This window comes from Megalobrama amblycephala, linkage group LG2, assembly GCF_018812025.1.
Source record: "Megalobrama amblycephala isolate DHTTF-2021 linkage group LG2, ASM1881202v1, whole genome shotgun sequence".
NCBI lineage: Eukaryota > Metazoa > Chordata > Actinopteri > Cypriniformes > Xenocyprididae > Megalobrama > Megalobrama amblycephala.
In genome coordinates, this window is record NC_063045.1 from 58,003,707 (window position 1) to 58,016,282 (window position 12,576).

At 36.5% G+C, this 12,576-nt stretch overlaps 1 protein-coding gene across 1 annotated transcript; it reads right to left on the bottom strand.

Moving 5' to 3' along the window:
• Nucleotides 1-10,697: 10,697 nt before the first annotated feature.
• LOC125262434 (cathepsin G-like) lies at nt 10,698-12,376 on the bottom strand. Its single transcript, XM_048181199.1, has 5 exons — nt 12,226-12,376; nt 11,977-12,127; nt 11,713-11,851; nt 11,092-11,334; nt 10,698-11,006 (listed from the first exon to the last, which is right to left on the bottom strand). The coding sequence occupies exons 1-5, from the start codon at nt 12,284-12,286 to the stop codon at nt 10,851-10,853; spliced, it is 750 nt and encodes a 249-aa protein (XP_048037156.1). The 5' UTR covers nt 12,287-12,376; the 3' UTR covers nt 10,698-10,850.
• Nucleotides 12,377-12,576: the final 200 nt, after the last annotated feature.

The window sequence follows — 12,576 nt, forward strand, 5'->3', positions numbered from 1 at the left end:
TGTTACTTACTTCTTTTTTTTAATATTGTAGTATGATCAACACGATTAGAAGTATTGTTCTTGTTAATCCTTGTGGTTTCATTGAAGCTACTGATGGTTTGGATGATAAGAATTAAGAATGTAAGCATGCATTTTGAATATTTTACATTTCATAACCATATATATCATTAACTGATATAATGTTAGTATGTGCTTTGCACCTTTAAATGCACATCATTGCTCATTTTCTAACCAATCATTACATGTCACCTGAGTATATAAGTTCTGTTTCCACCCACTATCGTGTTCGCAGATACCATCGCCGGCGTTCACCCCCCATCCTCCCCACCACCACCAGGTCGGTCCCTGTCCATACAATGGGGGTAGGCTCTGCCCCTGCCTTCATCTTCAGGCAGGGGGCGTTTCTCAATGTCAAGGATACTTCCTTGGCAGGACTGGTCCTTCCAAGTCACTTCCTTCAGAGGCTAGGCGAGGCTCCTCTTTAACATTCAGAGAACACGTAAATGGAACAGACTAGCAAGTGCACGTCATTGCGTGATTACCCCCCGGTAAACAGCTGTTTGTTTTCTATAAGGAGACGTATGAACGCCTCCGTTTGTTCCTTGGTCCCTGTTAAAAAATACGAGAAAGCTATGAATAACGCTGTGAATGGTATAATGGTATAATATTAACGTTAAATTACTTTGGACAACTTAACTAGTTATTTATAAAGGAAATACTGGTGACGGCAACCAAGCTAACAATTGTTAAATGACGGTCCGGTTCAGTTAGCCATCAATAACGTAATTTGTATTTGTATAATTTATAATATCAATAAGGTAGTAATTTGTACTGGCATTTAAACGTTAAACTTTATTTATCTGACATATTTACTATAGTTATAACAAATGTTTGGTAACGTAAATATACTTACATTTGAAAGCATATTGCCCGCTAACGTCCAACATTTTTTTAAAACATTTTTGAACAAGATCGCAAAGCTGCGTGCATAGGATTGTGGGTGATTTGAGAGCGCGAAGAGCGCGAAGGCTACACATATGCATCCTTTCCTGTGTATGGGATATTTTTCGAACGAAGGACTCAGTCCTTGAAATTCCGAGGATCCTCGACATTGGAACAGTCCTTCGACGGATGTCGATGACGTAGCATCCTCGAAATTCTGGCTTCCGAGGATCCTTCCTTGACATTGAGAAACGCCTAGGATCTCTAAACGTCTGCTACCCTCCGGATTGTACTATGGACGGGGCCTACGCCAAAGAACTTTATCATTTCTTTGATATTTACATTCATACTGTTCAATAAATTGTATTCAAACGTTTCTTTGCTGAGTCTTTCTGGTAGAACCATGATTCTAACTAGGGGTGTAACAATACATCGATATATATCGATACATCGATCTAATGTCTAACGATCCGATGCATCGATGCAATGCGTAAAAAATCGATACCTGTGGGTTATTTATATAGAGGCACCTTTGTTTTAACATTCTCCACATTTTCACACAATATCAGTCTATGCATTATCGCCAACGCATGAATTCTCATTTAAACTACCTTTCAGAACTTGTGAAAGACACTCGGGACAGTAGATGGAACTGTCACTGGCCGATCAGGCCAGTGCTGAATCTTCACGAAAGTTTATAATTTGCTTGTGTTTAAAGCCTTGCAAGCAGTGCGCACACATCTCAAACAGTGTCCGTTAGATCACAACACTGGAGAATAGAGTGCTATGAATCGTTCTTCACAGACACAGTAACTGAAATTAAAACTGTTAAAAGAATATGGTCAATAAACTGCCGCATAAGAGTGCCACGCGCTGTTACTCTGTTTTGCTTCAAGCACATCATTCTGCACACGGGATGCGCATATGTGCTTTGTGCCGCTCTGTATTTATAATAAATTTGCACAATGAAAGAATATTAATAACCTATCTTGTTTTGTCCTACCTATAATATGTTGTTGCTTCATTAAAAACCTGTGCTATACATTTAAAAGAAATTTCTTTTAATTATTATACATTTTGAAATAAATGTTTGTTATATATTTTGGTTGAGTTAATAAAAATTTAACTGGTTGTGTAAAATAGCCTCAAAATATCGAGTTATTAGTTATTCTTAAATTAGGGATGCAAGTGTTTATCATTTTGTCATCAGAGTGACATTTTGACAAAGGATTGTGAGGTTTTAGAGTTTCAATTCGACATAGATGTGAATGGTTTATTTCCTAGTGTTGTGTCTTGTGTGCTTGTGTGTAAAGTTTTGACACAATGAGCCGAAGTTTACCAAAAAGTGTTCAAGCAATAGGCAAAAACTGTATTTCTCACCACATTGTAAAACCATTGAATACATCCATGCCTTTCCAAAGGTTACATTTTGCACTGAAAATCAGAACATATTCTAAATACAATATATTACATGAACAAAAACATTTGTGGAGACAAAACAAAGCATGATTTTAAATGGAAAAAAATAAAATAAAATAAAAAATAGAAAAAACACCTAAGCATCATCTCTTGGCCTAGGTAGATCTGGCCATAGCACTTCATCCACATCACAGGCGATGTCCTAAGACAGCGAGGGAAGGATCTTCTTGAAAGGTGAATCCATCCTTGCACAGACCCTGCATCAAGTCAGGCCTTCTCCATGACGTGAATGAGGCATATCCTGACATAGGGCTGGAGATTGTAAACCTTCCATGCCAAAAAAAAAAAAAACCTCCTCAATGGGTTTAAGCAGGGATAGGCAAGTTCTGTCCTAGAGAGCCGCTGTCCTGCTGAGTTTAGCTCCAACCTTAATCAAACACACCTGAACAAGCTAATCAAGCTCTTCAGGATTACTAAGGCTATAGGCAGCTGAAGGTTTTTTTTCAGGGTTGGAGCTAAACTCTGCAGGACAGCGGCTCTCTAGGACCGAACTCGCCTACCCCTGGGTTTAAGGAAGGGAGAAGTGGAAATTTAGAAATGGAGACCAGAGCAGAGAGGCGGAAATTTATATTGTCCCATATGACAATGTATCTCATCTGCTCTGCATCCATTTGTTCTTCTGCTGTTACGATTTTGTGCAGTCTGTCTAAAATGTGAATATGTGGGCCGTGTTGTAAGGGCCTAAGTTTGCATGCTGTGGAGGACCTCATTCTGCGTGATTGCAACATATATTGTGATGTTACCACCGCGTTGGCCCGGGACATTCAAAATAATTCAAAATGATGTTTCTCCCTCTCCCTCTTACTGCAACATTGCCTTCCATGTTGTTGAAGACACATAAACTCACCTTTTGCCTTTTTATAGTACTTGCACCTGATTGTTGAGTTTACAGTTAAGCACCTAAGTGTCTGCAAACCTGACGGCTGTGTTTGATCAGTTGGTTTATATGCGTGGTATTTTGGACAGCAGTGTCTTGAAATGGCAAAGAAGTGACTTTATGTTAGATTTCTGTGTCTAATGTAGAGAATGTGAGAATGTGCTTATAGTGCAGTTCTGGGCTAAGGTTTTGCTCCTTGAGTGTAGAGTTTCAGTAACTGTGTGTTATTTTTAATTTTACTGTGTCAGCAATCATAAAAAACGGTACTGGTTTTTGATTTTGGTTTTTGTAGTATTGTTTTAAATTTATCTCACCAGTGTGTTAAACTATGTTGTAGTGTGTGTTTTTTTGAGGTCTTGTGTGTGATGTCTGAGGCCAAAGTTTGGTTTTTCAGCAAGAGTGAATGATTTTGAGTGTAGAGCTTCATTTTGACCTGAAAATAGGATGTTTGGGGTATTGGGTGAGACGTTGTGGATTTGTGTTTACTGTTGTGAGAATATGCGGCATAGTTTCAAGAAATGTGTTTAAGCAATCGAGAAAAACTGTAGTTTGTGTTTTGAAGATGAATGAAGGTCTTACAGGTGTAGGATGACATGAGGGTGAGTTATTAATGACAGAATTTTTACACAACAACAATAAATTAAACAACAATAAAGCAAAAACAACAACTACCAAAACACACACATACACACAAAAAAAGGCATATCTACAGATATCTGCAGACTAAAGCCAGGCACACATTTAATGGCTAGCTGAAACATTCTAAGACTGAGCTCAACACACAGTGATTGTTTCCTTTGACTGAAGCATTTTAAATACATGGAATTTGAACACCTACTGTAATTGCCGACTGAACGCAACTGGCTCTGACTGGACACGTTTGAGCGCGATCAGTCGTAAGTATCAATTTGCATCCATAATCAGCCTTACAATCATTAAGTTTGTGCATGGCTTAAGAAGAGTAAGAAAATAGGCACACCAGAAGCAAATCACTATATAAAAAGGGCTAATTTAAGAAAAACAGTAAATGATTAAATTACAAATGGTTTGGTAGTAATAAAATGTAGGTAGAAATACATTGTGTACGCGTCAATAAGTTTACGAGTGCTGCTACAGTACAATATTTTCAGGAAAAATTTCCAAAATAAAAAATTCTGGATTCATTTGAAGATTAACAGATACCATCTGAAAAATGTGTAAAACTACCTCTTTCCAAAACTCCTGCACTTTAGGACAATCCCACATGTAATGCAAAAGTGTTACTCACTGTTCTGTTGTGTTGTGTTTGTTCTGTGGAACACACACACACACACACACACACACACACAGAAAAGATATTTAGAAATGTCTTAGTCCATACAATGAAAGCCAGTGCAGTGCAAAACAACATTGTACCCCACTGACATTATTCACTGTACCGAAAAAAGTTAAAATAAATGTTTTTTTTTTTTTTTCTCTTTAATACTATAAATAACACATTAAGGTTGATTTCCCTGAAAAGTATGAACACTGTGGCTGTGTTTGTCAAAACATTGCTCAATTGCTATGAAAATACTGACCAGCCTGACATAACAGTTCAGCCAATGGTGTGAGTTTGTGTTTGACCAATGGCAGATGAGGAGAATGTTCTGAGAAACCTGTGTGGAAACAGTTTTATTTTTTAAAGAATTTGCTCAATTTTCTTCATAATTTAATGCTATACTAGTAGTCTCCTAATAGGTGTGAGCTAATATAAATGAGCTGACACTAACCCTAACACTTCCAAGTAAGAATAGACTATTTCTAATCTGTGGTGAGGCTCATGAGCTTGCAGAACATCAGAGCTATTTAAGATGTCTTTGCATGCCACAGAAACAAGGTGTCTGACCACATGCAATGAGATGTGGGCCCACCACAGGAAACCAAGCCTCCTGAGAAGGATAGAAACCATCTTTCCCCTGAAAAGTGTTTGGTGTTTGTCACATTTAACAAATCAATCTCCAAAAACTTCACGCATACAATCAACACAGTCTGTTGTTAGGAAATAAAATGTTTGTTAACCAAGTTCTTGCATCACACCTCCAAAAATACATTTCATCCAAGGCAGAAATTTGGAAATTTTGGTGTAGACATTCAGTAATATAGATGAGTCGCAGTTGTTTGCCTGACTGAATGAAACAACACCTTTGTTGCACACCAAAGGTCCTCCAGAATCACCCTGAGAATGGAGAAAGTTACAGGCTGTGAATAAAATTGAACTGCTACACCAGAATATACTTTGTAGGCTACCTGACAAAATCCTCCACAACCATCCTTGAGGTGGAGTACGTTTTCCCTCAGTACTTCAGACATGCTTTTTTATCAGTAATTGTGACCACCATCTCCATAAGTTAAGCACTCGCTGTACGAACACAACTGGCTCTGACTGGATGCGTTTGAGCGCGACCAGTCGTAAGTATCAATTTACATCCATAATCAGCCTTACAATCATTAAGTTTGTGCATGGCTTAAGAAGAGTAACAAAATAGGCACACCAGAAGCAAATCATTACATAAAAAGGAATAATTTAAGAAAAACAGTAAATGATTAAATTACTAATAAAATGTGGGTGGAAATATGTTGTGAATCAAGATATTTGATCTCTTTCAGCCTCATTATATTACTAAAATCTGAGTTTGAGATAAAGGATATAAAGGGTTTCCAAATATTCTCAAATAAGGACAATTAACCTTTTAAAATATATTAAATCTTTTCCATTGACAAACAAAAAGACATAATATTGATCCACTGTACAACAGATGGCCTTTCCACTTCTTTCCAATACATAGCTATTAGACGCTTTGCTTGAAATGTACGCATCAATAAGCTTACGAGTGCTGCTACAGTACAATATTTTCGGGAAAAATTCCCAAAATAAAAATTTCTGGATTAATTTGAAGATTAACAGATACCATCTGAAAAATTTGTAAAACTACCTCTTTCCAAAACTCCTGCACTTTAGGACAATCCCACAAGCAATGTAAAAGTGTTACTCTTATGTTGTGTTTGTTCTGTGGAACACACACACACACACACACACACACACACACACAGAGAAAAGATATTTAGAAATGTCTTAGTCCATACAATGAAAGCCAGTGCAGTGCAAAACAACATTGTACCCCACTGACATTATTCACTGTACAGAAAAAAAGTTAAAGTAAATTATTATTATTATTATTATTTTTATTTTTTTTTATTTTCTCTTTAATACTATAAATAACACATTTAGGAGGATTTACCTGAAAAGTATGAACACTGTGGCTCTGTTTGTCAAAACATTGCTCAATTGCTATGAAAATACTGACCAGCCATAACAGTTCAGCCAATGGTGTGAGTTTGTTTTTGACCAATGGCAGATGAGGAGAATGTTCTAAGAAACCTGTGTGGTTTATTTTTTAAAGAATTTTCTCCATGACAATTTAATGCTATACAGTCTCATAATAGGTGTGAGCTAACATAAATGAGCTGACACTAACCCTTCCAGAATAGACTATTTCTAATCTGTGGTGAGGCTCATGAGCTTGCAGAACATCAGAGCTATTTAAGATGTCTTTGCATGCCACAGAAACAAGGTATCTGACCACATGCAGTGAGATCTGGGCCCACCACAGGAAACCAAGCCTCCTGAGAAGGATAGAAACCATCTTTCCCCTGAAAAGTGTTTGGTGTTTGTCACATTTAACAAATCAATCTCCAAAAACTTCACGCATACAATCAACACAGTCTGTTGTTAGGAAATAAAATGTTTGTTAACCAAGTTCTTACATCACACCTCCAAAAATACATTTCATCCAAGGCAGAAATTTGGAAATTTTGGTGTAGACATTCAGTAATATAGATGAGTCGCAGTTGTTTGCCTGATTGAATGACACAACACCTTTGTTGCACACCAAAGGTCCTCCAGAATCACCCTGAGAATGGAGAAAGTTACAGGTTGTGAATAAAATTGAACTGCTACACTAATTGTGATTTGACCAGAATATAATAACCTGACAAAATCCTCCATGACCACCCGCACACACCATCCTTGAGGTGGAGTACGTTTTCCCTCAGTACTTCTGACATGCTTTTTTGTCAGTAATTGTGACTTCCATCTCCATTAAGTTTAGCACTTGCTGTACCATTAAGACGTTTGTTTGGAGTTCCCCTGAGCCCTGCATTCATGCAGAGTTGAACAGAGTTCCCTCTAATTTAAATATATTCGTTCCAAGGTAACCTGTGTCGAGTGCATCCTTATAACACAGCAGCAGGTTACAATTGGTCTTCATGTCCTTATCTTTCTTTGGTATGGAGATTCTGTTGCCTTTGTTGCTCTTTTTGACCTTTATGTACAGTGGGTACGGAAAGTATTCAGACCCCCTTAAATTTTTCACTCTTTGTTATATAGTTCATTTTTTTCCTAATTAATGTACACACAGCACCACATATTGACAGAAAAACACAGAATTGTTGACATTTTTGCAGATTTATTAAAAAAGAAAAACTGAAATATCACATGGTCCTAAGTATTCAGACCCTTTGCTCAGTATTTAGTAGAAGCACCCTTTTGATCTAATACAGCCATGAGTCTTTTTGGGAAAGATGCAACAAGTTTTTCACACCTGGATTTGGGGATCCTCTGCCATTCCTCCTTGCAGATCCTCTCCAGTTCTGTCAGGTTGGATGGTAAACATTGGTGGACAGCCATTTTTAGGTCTCTCCAGAGATGCTCAATTGGGTTTAAGTCAGGGCTCTGGCTGGGCCATTCAAGAACAGTCACAGAGTTCTATCTTATTTCTCACCATCTTGGAGTCCTTCAGGTGGGCTTTCATGTGTCTTGCATTGAGGAGAGGCTTCCGTCGGGCCACCCTGACATAAAGCCCCGACTGGTGGAGGGCTGCAGTGATTGTTGACTTTCTACAACTTTCTCCCATCTCCCGACTGCATCTCTGGAGCTCAGCCACAGTGATCTTTGGGTTCTTCTTTACCTCTCTCACCAAGGCTCTTCTCCCCCGATAGCTCAGTTTGGCCGGATGGCCAGCTCTAGGAAGGGTTCTGGTTGTCCCAAACATCTTCCATTTAAGGATTATGGAGGCCACTGTGCTCTTAGGAACCTTAAGTGCAGCAGAAATTTTTTTTGTAACCTTGACCAGATCTGTGCCTTGCCACAATTCTGTCTCTGAGCTCTTCAGGCAGTTCCTTAGACCTCATGATTCTCATTTGCTCTGACATGCACTGTGAGCTGTAAGGTCTTATATAGACAGGTGTGTGGCTTTCCTAATCAAGTCCAATCAGTATAATCAAACACAGCTGGACTCAAATGAAGGTGTAGAACCATCTCAAGGATGATCAGAAGAAATGGACAGCACCTGAGTTAAATATATGAGTGTCACAGCAAAGGGTCTGAATACTTAGGACCATGTGATATTTCAGTTTTTCTTTTTTAATAAATCTGCAAAAATGTCAACAATTCTGTGTTTTTCTGTCAATATGTGGTGCTGTGTGTACATTAATTAGGAAAAAAATGAACTATATAACAAAGAGTGAAAAATTTAAGGGGGTCTGAATACTTTCCGTACCCACTGTATACTGTAGCTACAGCAAGTAATTTAATCCTGAGAAATTTCATAATGAAAATTGGATGACAAATTTTATTTTTATCGACAAATGATACTTTTCAGGATAATGGGACAACTAGTTATGCTAGTATTTTATAATTTAAGTATAATTACTTAAAGTTACGGAAGAGGATTAGGGCCAAGCAATAATAAAAAAATAAAACCATCTCGAGATTAAAGTTGAGATTAAAGAAAAAACTTGTTAAATTTCGAGAAAAAAGTCGAAATAAAATGTTGAGAATAAACTCATTAAATTACGAGAAAAAAATCGTTAAATTTCAAGAAAAAAGTCGAGATAAAATGTTAAGAATAAAGTAATTAAATTACGAGAAAAAAGTCGTTAGATTATGAGAACAAATTCGTTAAATTATGAGAAAAAGATGTTAAATTTCGAGAAAAAAATCGAGATAAAATGTTGAGAATAAAGTCATTAAATTACGAGAAAAAAGTCGTTAAATTATGAGAAAAAATTCGTAATTTAACAAATTTGTATATTTTTCTGTTTGATGTGTATGATGTATATTACGATGTTATGATGAACTATATGTCTTTCTCTACTGACGTTCTGAGTTGTTCAAAGCGTTTATAAGAATGTTGATTTTCAAAAGGCAGCTATCTGACTCGGGAACATAGTTTGTGTAACATTGTGCAGTGTTTACCTCAGTAAGTTGACCGTGAGGATCTCTGAGTTGGTGTGAGTGAGTGGAGTGGACAGTTACATTCAAGCTATTTTAAGGCATGAAGATTTTTTTCACAGGAAATTTTTACAAAATATGTCATTTTATAATATTAATGTGCTCAAAACTGTTACAGCATAATTGAATTGCAATTGTAATGTCATCAAAATACATTTGAATTTTATGCTGAGTGCCCAAGTGGGGAAAAAAGTACACATGCATAATATATTTAAAGTGCTATATTTTTGCGCACTAATTTTGTACATAATACACTAAAAATTAGCTGAAGAAACTGTCTCCATCCACATCCATTCATCATAAACATATTCCACATGCTTTATCAATGCTGTCATGAATTCCCACACCACTATATAATTTAATACACAAACTTGAAACAGAAGATGTTACCCTTTCCTCATTCCCTGCATTGGTGGGCATTTTTTTTCAACATGACAATGAGGATATTTATTCGCCCAAGGTGAAATTTGTCATGAACTTGTACTCTTCGTGCCAAGAAGGGTCAGAGCAGTATATTCAAAATTATGGAGGGCATACTAAGTACTAGAATATTATACATTTGTTTAATTAAAGCTAGGGTGTTAATTTAATTGGCTAATTTACTTATTTTATGGCTATTAATGACATATATTTCTCAGTTTTTATTATGTATATGTTTAATACATTTCATTTTTGCCATCTTTCTACGAATTGTATTAGTGATCATAAAGAAAATAGAAAACCTTTTGTATTTGTTCAGAGGGGGTGTACTCATTTATGCTGTGCACTGTATAATGTGCCACAAATACATTTAGTTATAATAAAGTAAATAAATTGTGCTTAAGTATACTATTTTTTCACTAGAATAGATCTCTAAGACTTGCCAAATTTTTAAATAACTTTTGTAGGAAGATTTTACAAAGCTCTTTATTTTACAACTCAAATCCTGGAGGATTTACCAGGCTTTAGTTAAAAGCAGCACAGTTTATGATATCATTCCTGTTTTTAAATATGTTTTTGGGTTCAGATATACTGTAATTTTGATCAACAGTTTTGGGTATTTCAGTTTTTCCCTATTAAAGAGATATGAGTCTACAGGCATGACTGGATAGTGAGGGTGTTGTCTAAATTATATATGGTTGTGACAATGAGAACACTTTGACTATAATTGATGCTTGCCATGTGATACTTTTATTGAAAGAAGGTTTATGGAAGAATTCAAGAATAACATTTCTTCCTTGTTTAGTTTCCATGAAGTCACTATAAATTTCCAATTATGGTACGGATCCATTGAATATATGATGAAATCTTAGTATACACATTAGGATGCTTAGGTGAATTACAGTGACGATGTGAACCAAAAGATGTGATACCAACAGCAGTGTTTCCACAAACCAAAGGACCTCCTGAATCCCCCTGTTGAGAAACACAGATCAACACATCAGTAGTGAAACCAGTTCATACATTACCATAAAGTCTGTGAATCATCTTTTGAACGTACTTGGCAGGATCCACCATAGCCATATACACAGATCATCTGTGAGACTGAGTATGATGGTCCCCATCTATTTCTACATTCGTTGTTATTCATTACGGACACTTTTGCCTCCATCAGAAGATTGCTCATTGAGCCATCAGTCAGCATTCCCCAGCCGGCGACACTACAGGCTGCTTTGACGTCTTCTCCTTCATTTGGTAATGGTATCACTCCAACCTTGTTGTTTAGATTGACTTTTTTCTCTAGCTGTAATTAAAAAATACAACCATTTTTAATAAACAATCTTTTATATCACTGAAATTTGTTAGGTTATACTGTTGTTTTTGAGGTTATTACAGAAGCTGAAAAGGCAAAGTGGAGGTTTTTTTTTGCCACTTTATTTTATGCTGTGCATAATTTTTTTTTTTTTTTTTTTTTTGCCTTTTTTGCCCATTTTTTGTTGCTAAACAGAGCAATAAATCAATACTGTAGAAAACAGACTCAAAGAGACATTTGGCCATTTACAGAGATATTATTTAAATCCCTTCAGTATTTTTTAAAGCAAGAAATTCAAACATAGTGGTTTGTGCTACTGTTTCCTGACTGATATTATTTTGAAAAACTAAATATATTACAGGTTGTTACCTTCAAAAGCATGATGTCAGCATAAAGTCGACTGGATTTATATTTTGGATGAGGGATGTAGGACTTCACTCTGATGTGATCTGAACTCTTGCTGTCCCTTAAGTCATGAGCACCAACAACAACCATCAGAATATTACGTCTGTTGAAAGAGCGTATTGGAAATGGTCATTTATGTCATAACTGATATACAGGTTGCACTTCAGTCATTATCAGTCAAAAGTAATTTTAACTCAACATTGAAGTTCACACTAAACAATCCCTTACCTGTTCCAGCAATGTGCAGCAGTCAGGACAAACTGATCAGAAATGAGGAATCCTCCACAGATATGGTGCCCATATGCCTGAAGAGAAACCATGTAAGGTCTGGAGTGGGGTTTGGCTTTTGTGCCGTTCACTATACCCACATTCACATGAGCTGAGAGAGAGATAGTGCTGTTAGTCAACTTATTCAGCACATACCAAATAAACACTTGTAAAAGTCATCGTAATATGCTGTTAAATAATCAGTCTCACCAGTGAAGGTCAGGTGTGGCAGCAGAGAGGCCAACAGGAGCAGAGAGATGATGATGGTCATGATGAGGACGATCAGTGAGCTCTCACTGGCTAAACATGGTATAAATATACTTCAAAGGTGGGTGGAGTCACTGAGCTGACTCTTACTTACTTCTTAAAATTGTAGATCAACATGATAAGAAAGCATTGTTCTTGTTAAACTTTGTGGTTTCATTGAAGCCACAGATGGTTTGGATGATAAGAATGTAAACATGTAAGCATTTTGAATATTTTACATTTCATAACTGTATATATCATTAACTGATATAATGTTAGTATACAAACTTATTTGAACTACAAAATGTGCTTTGC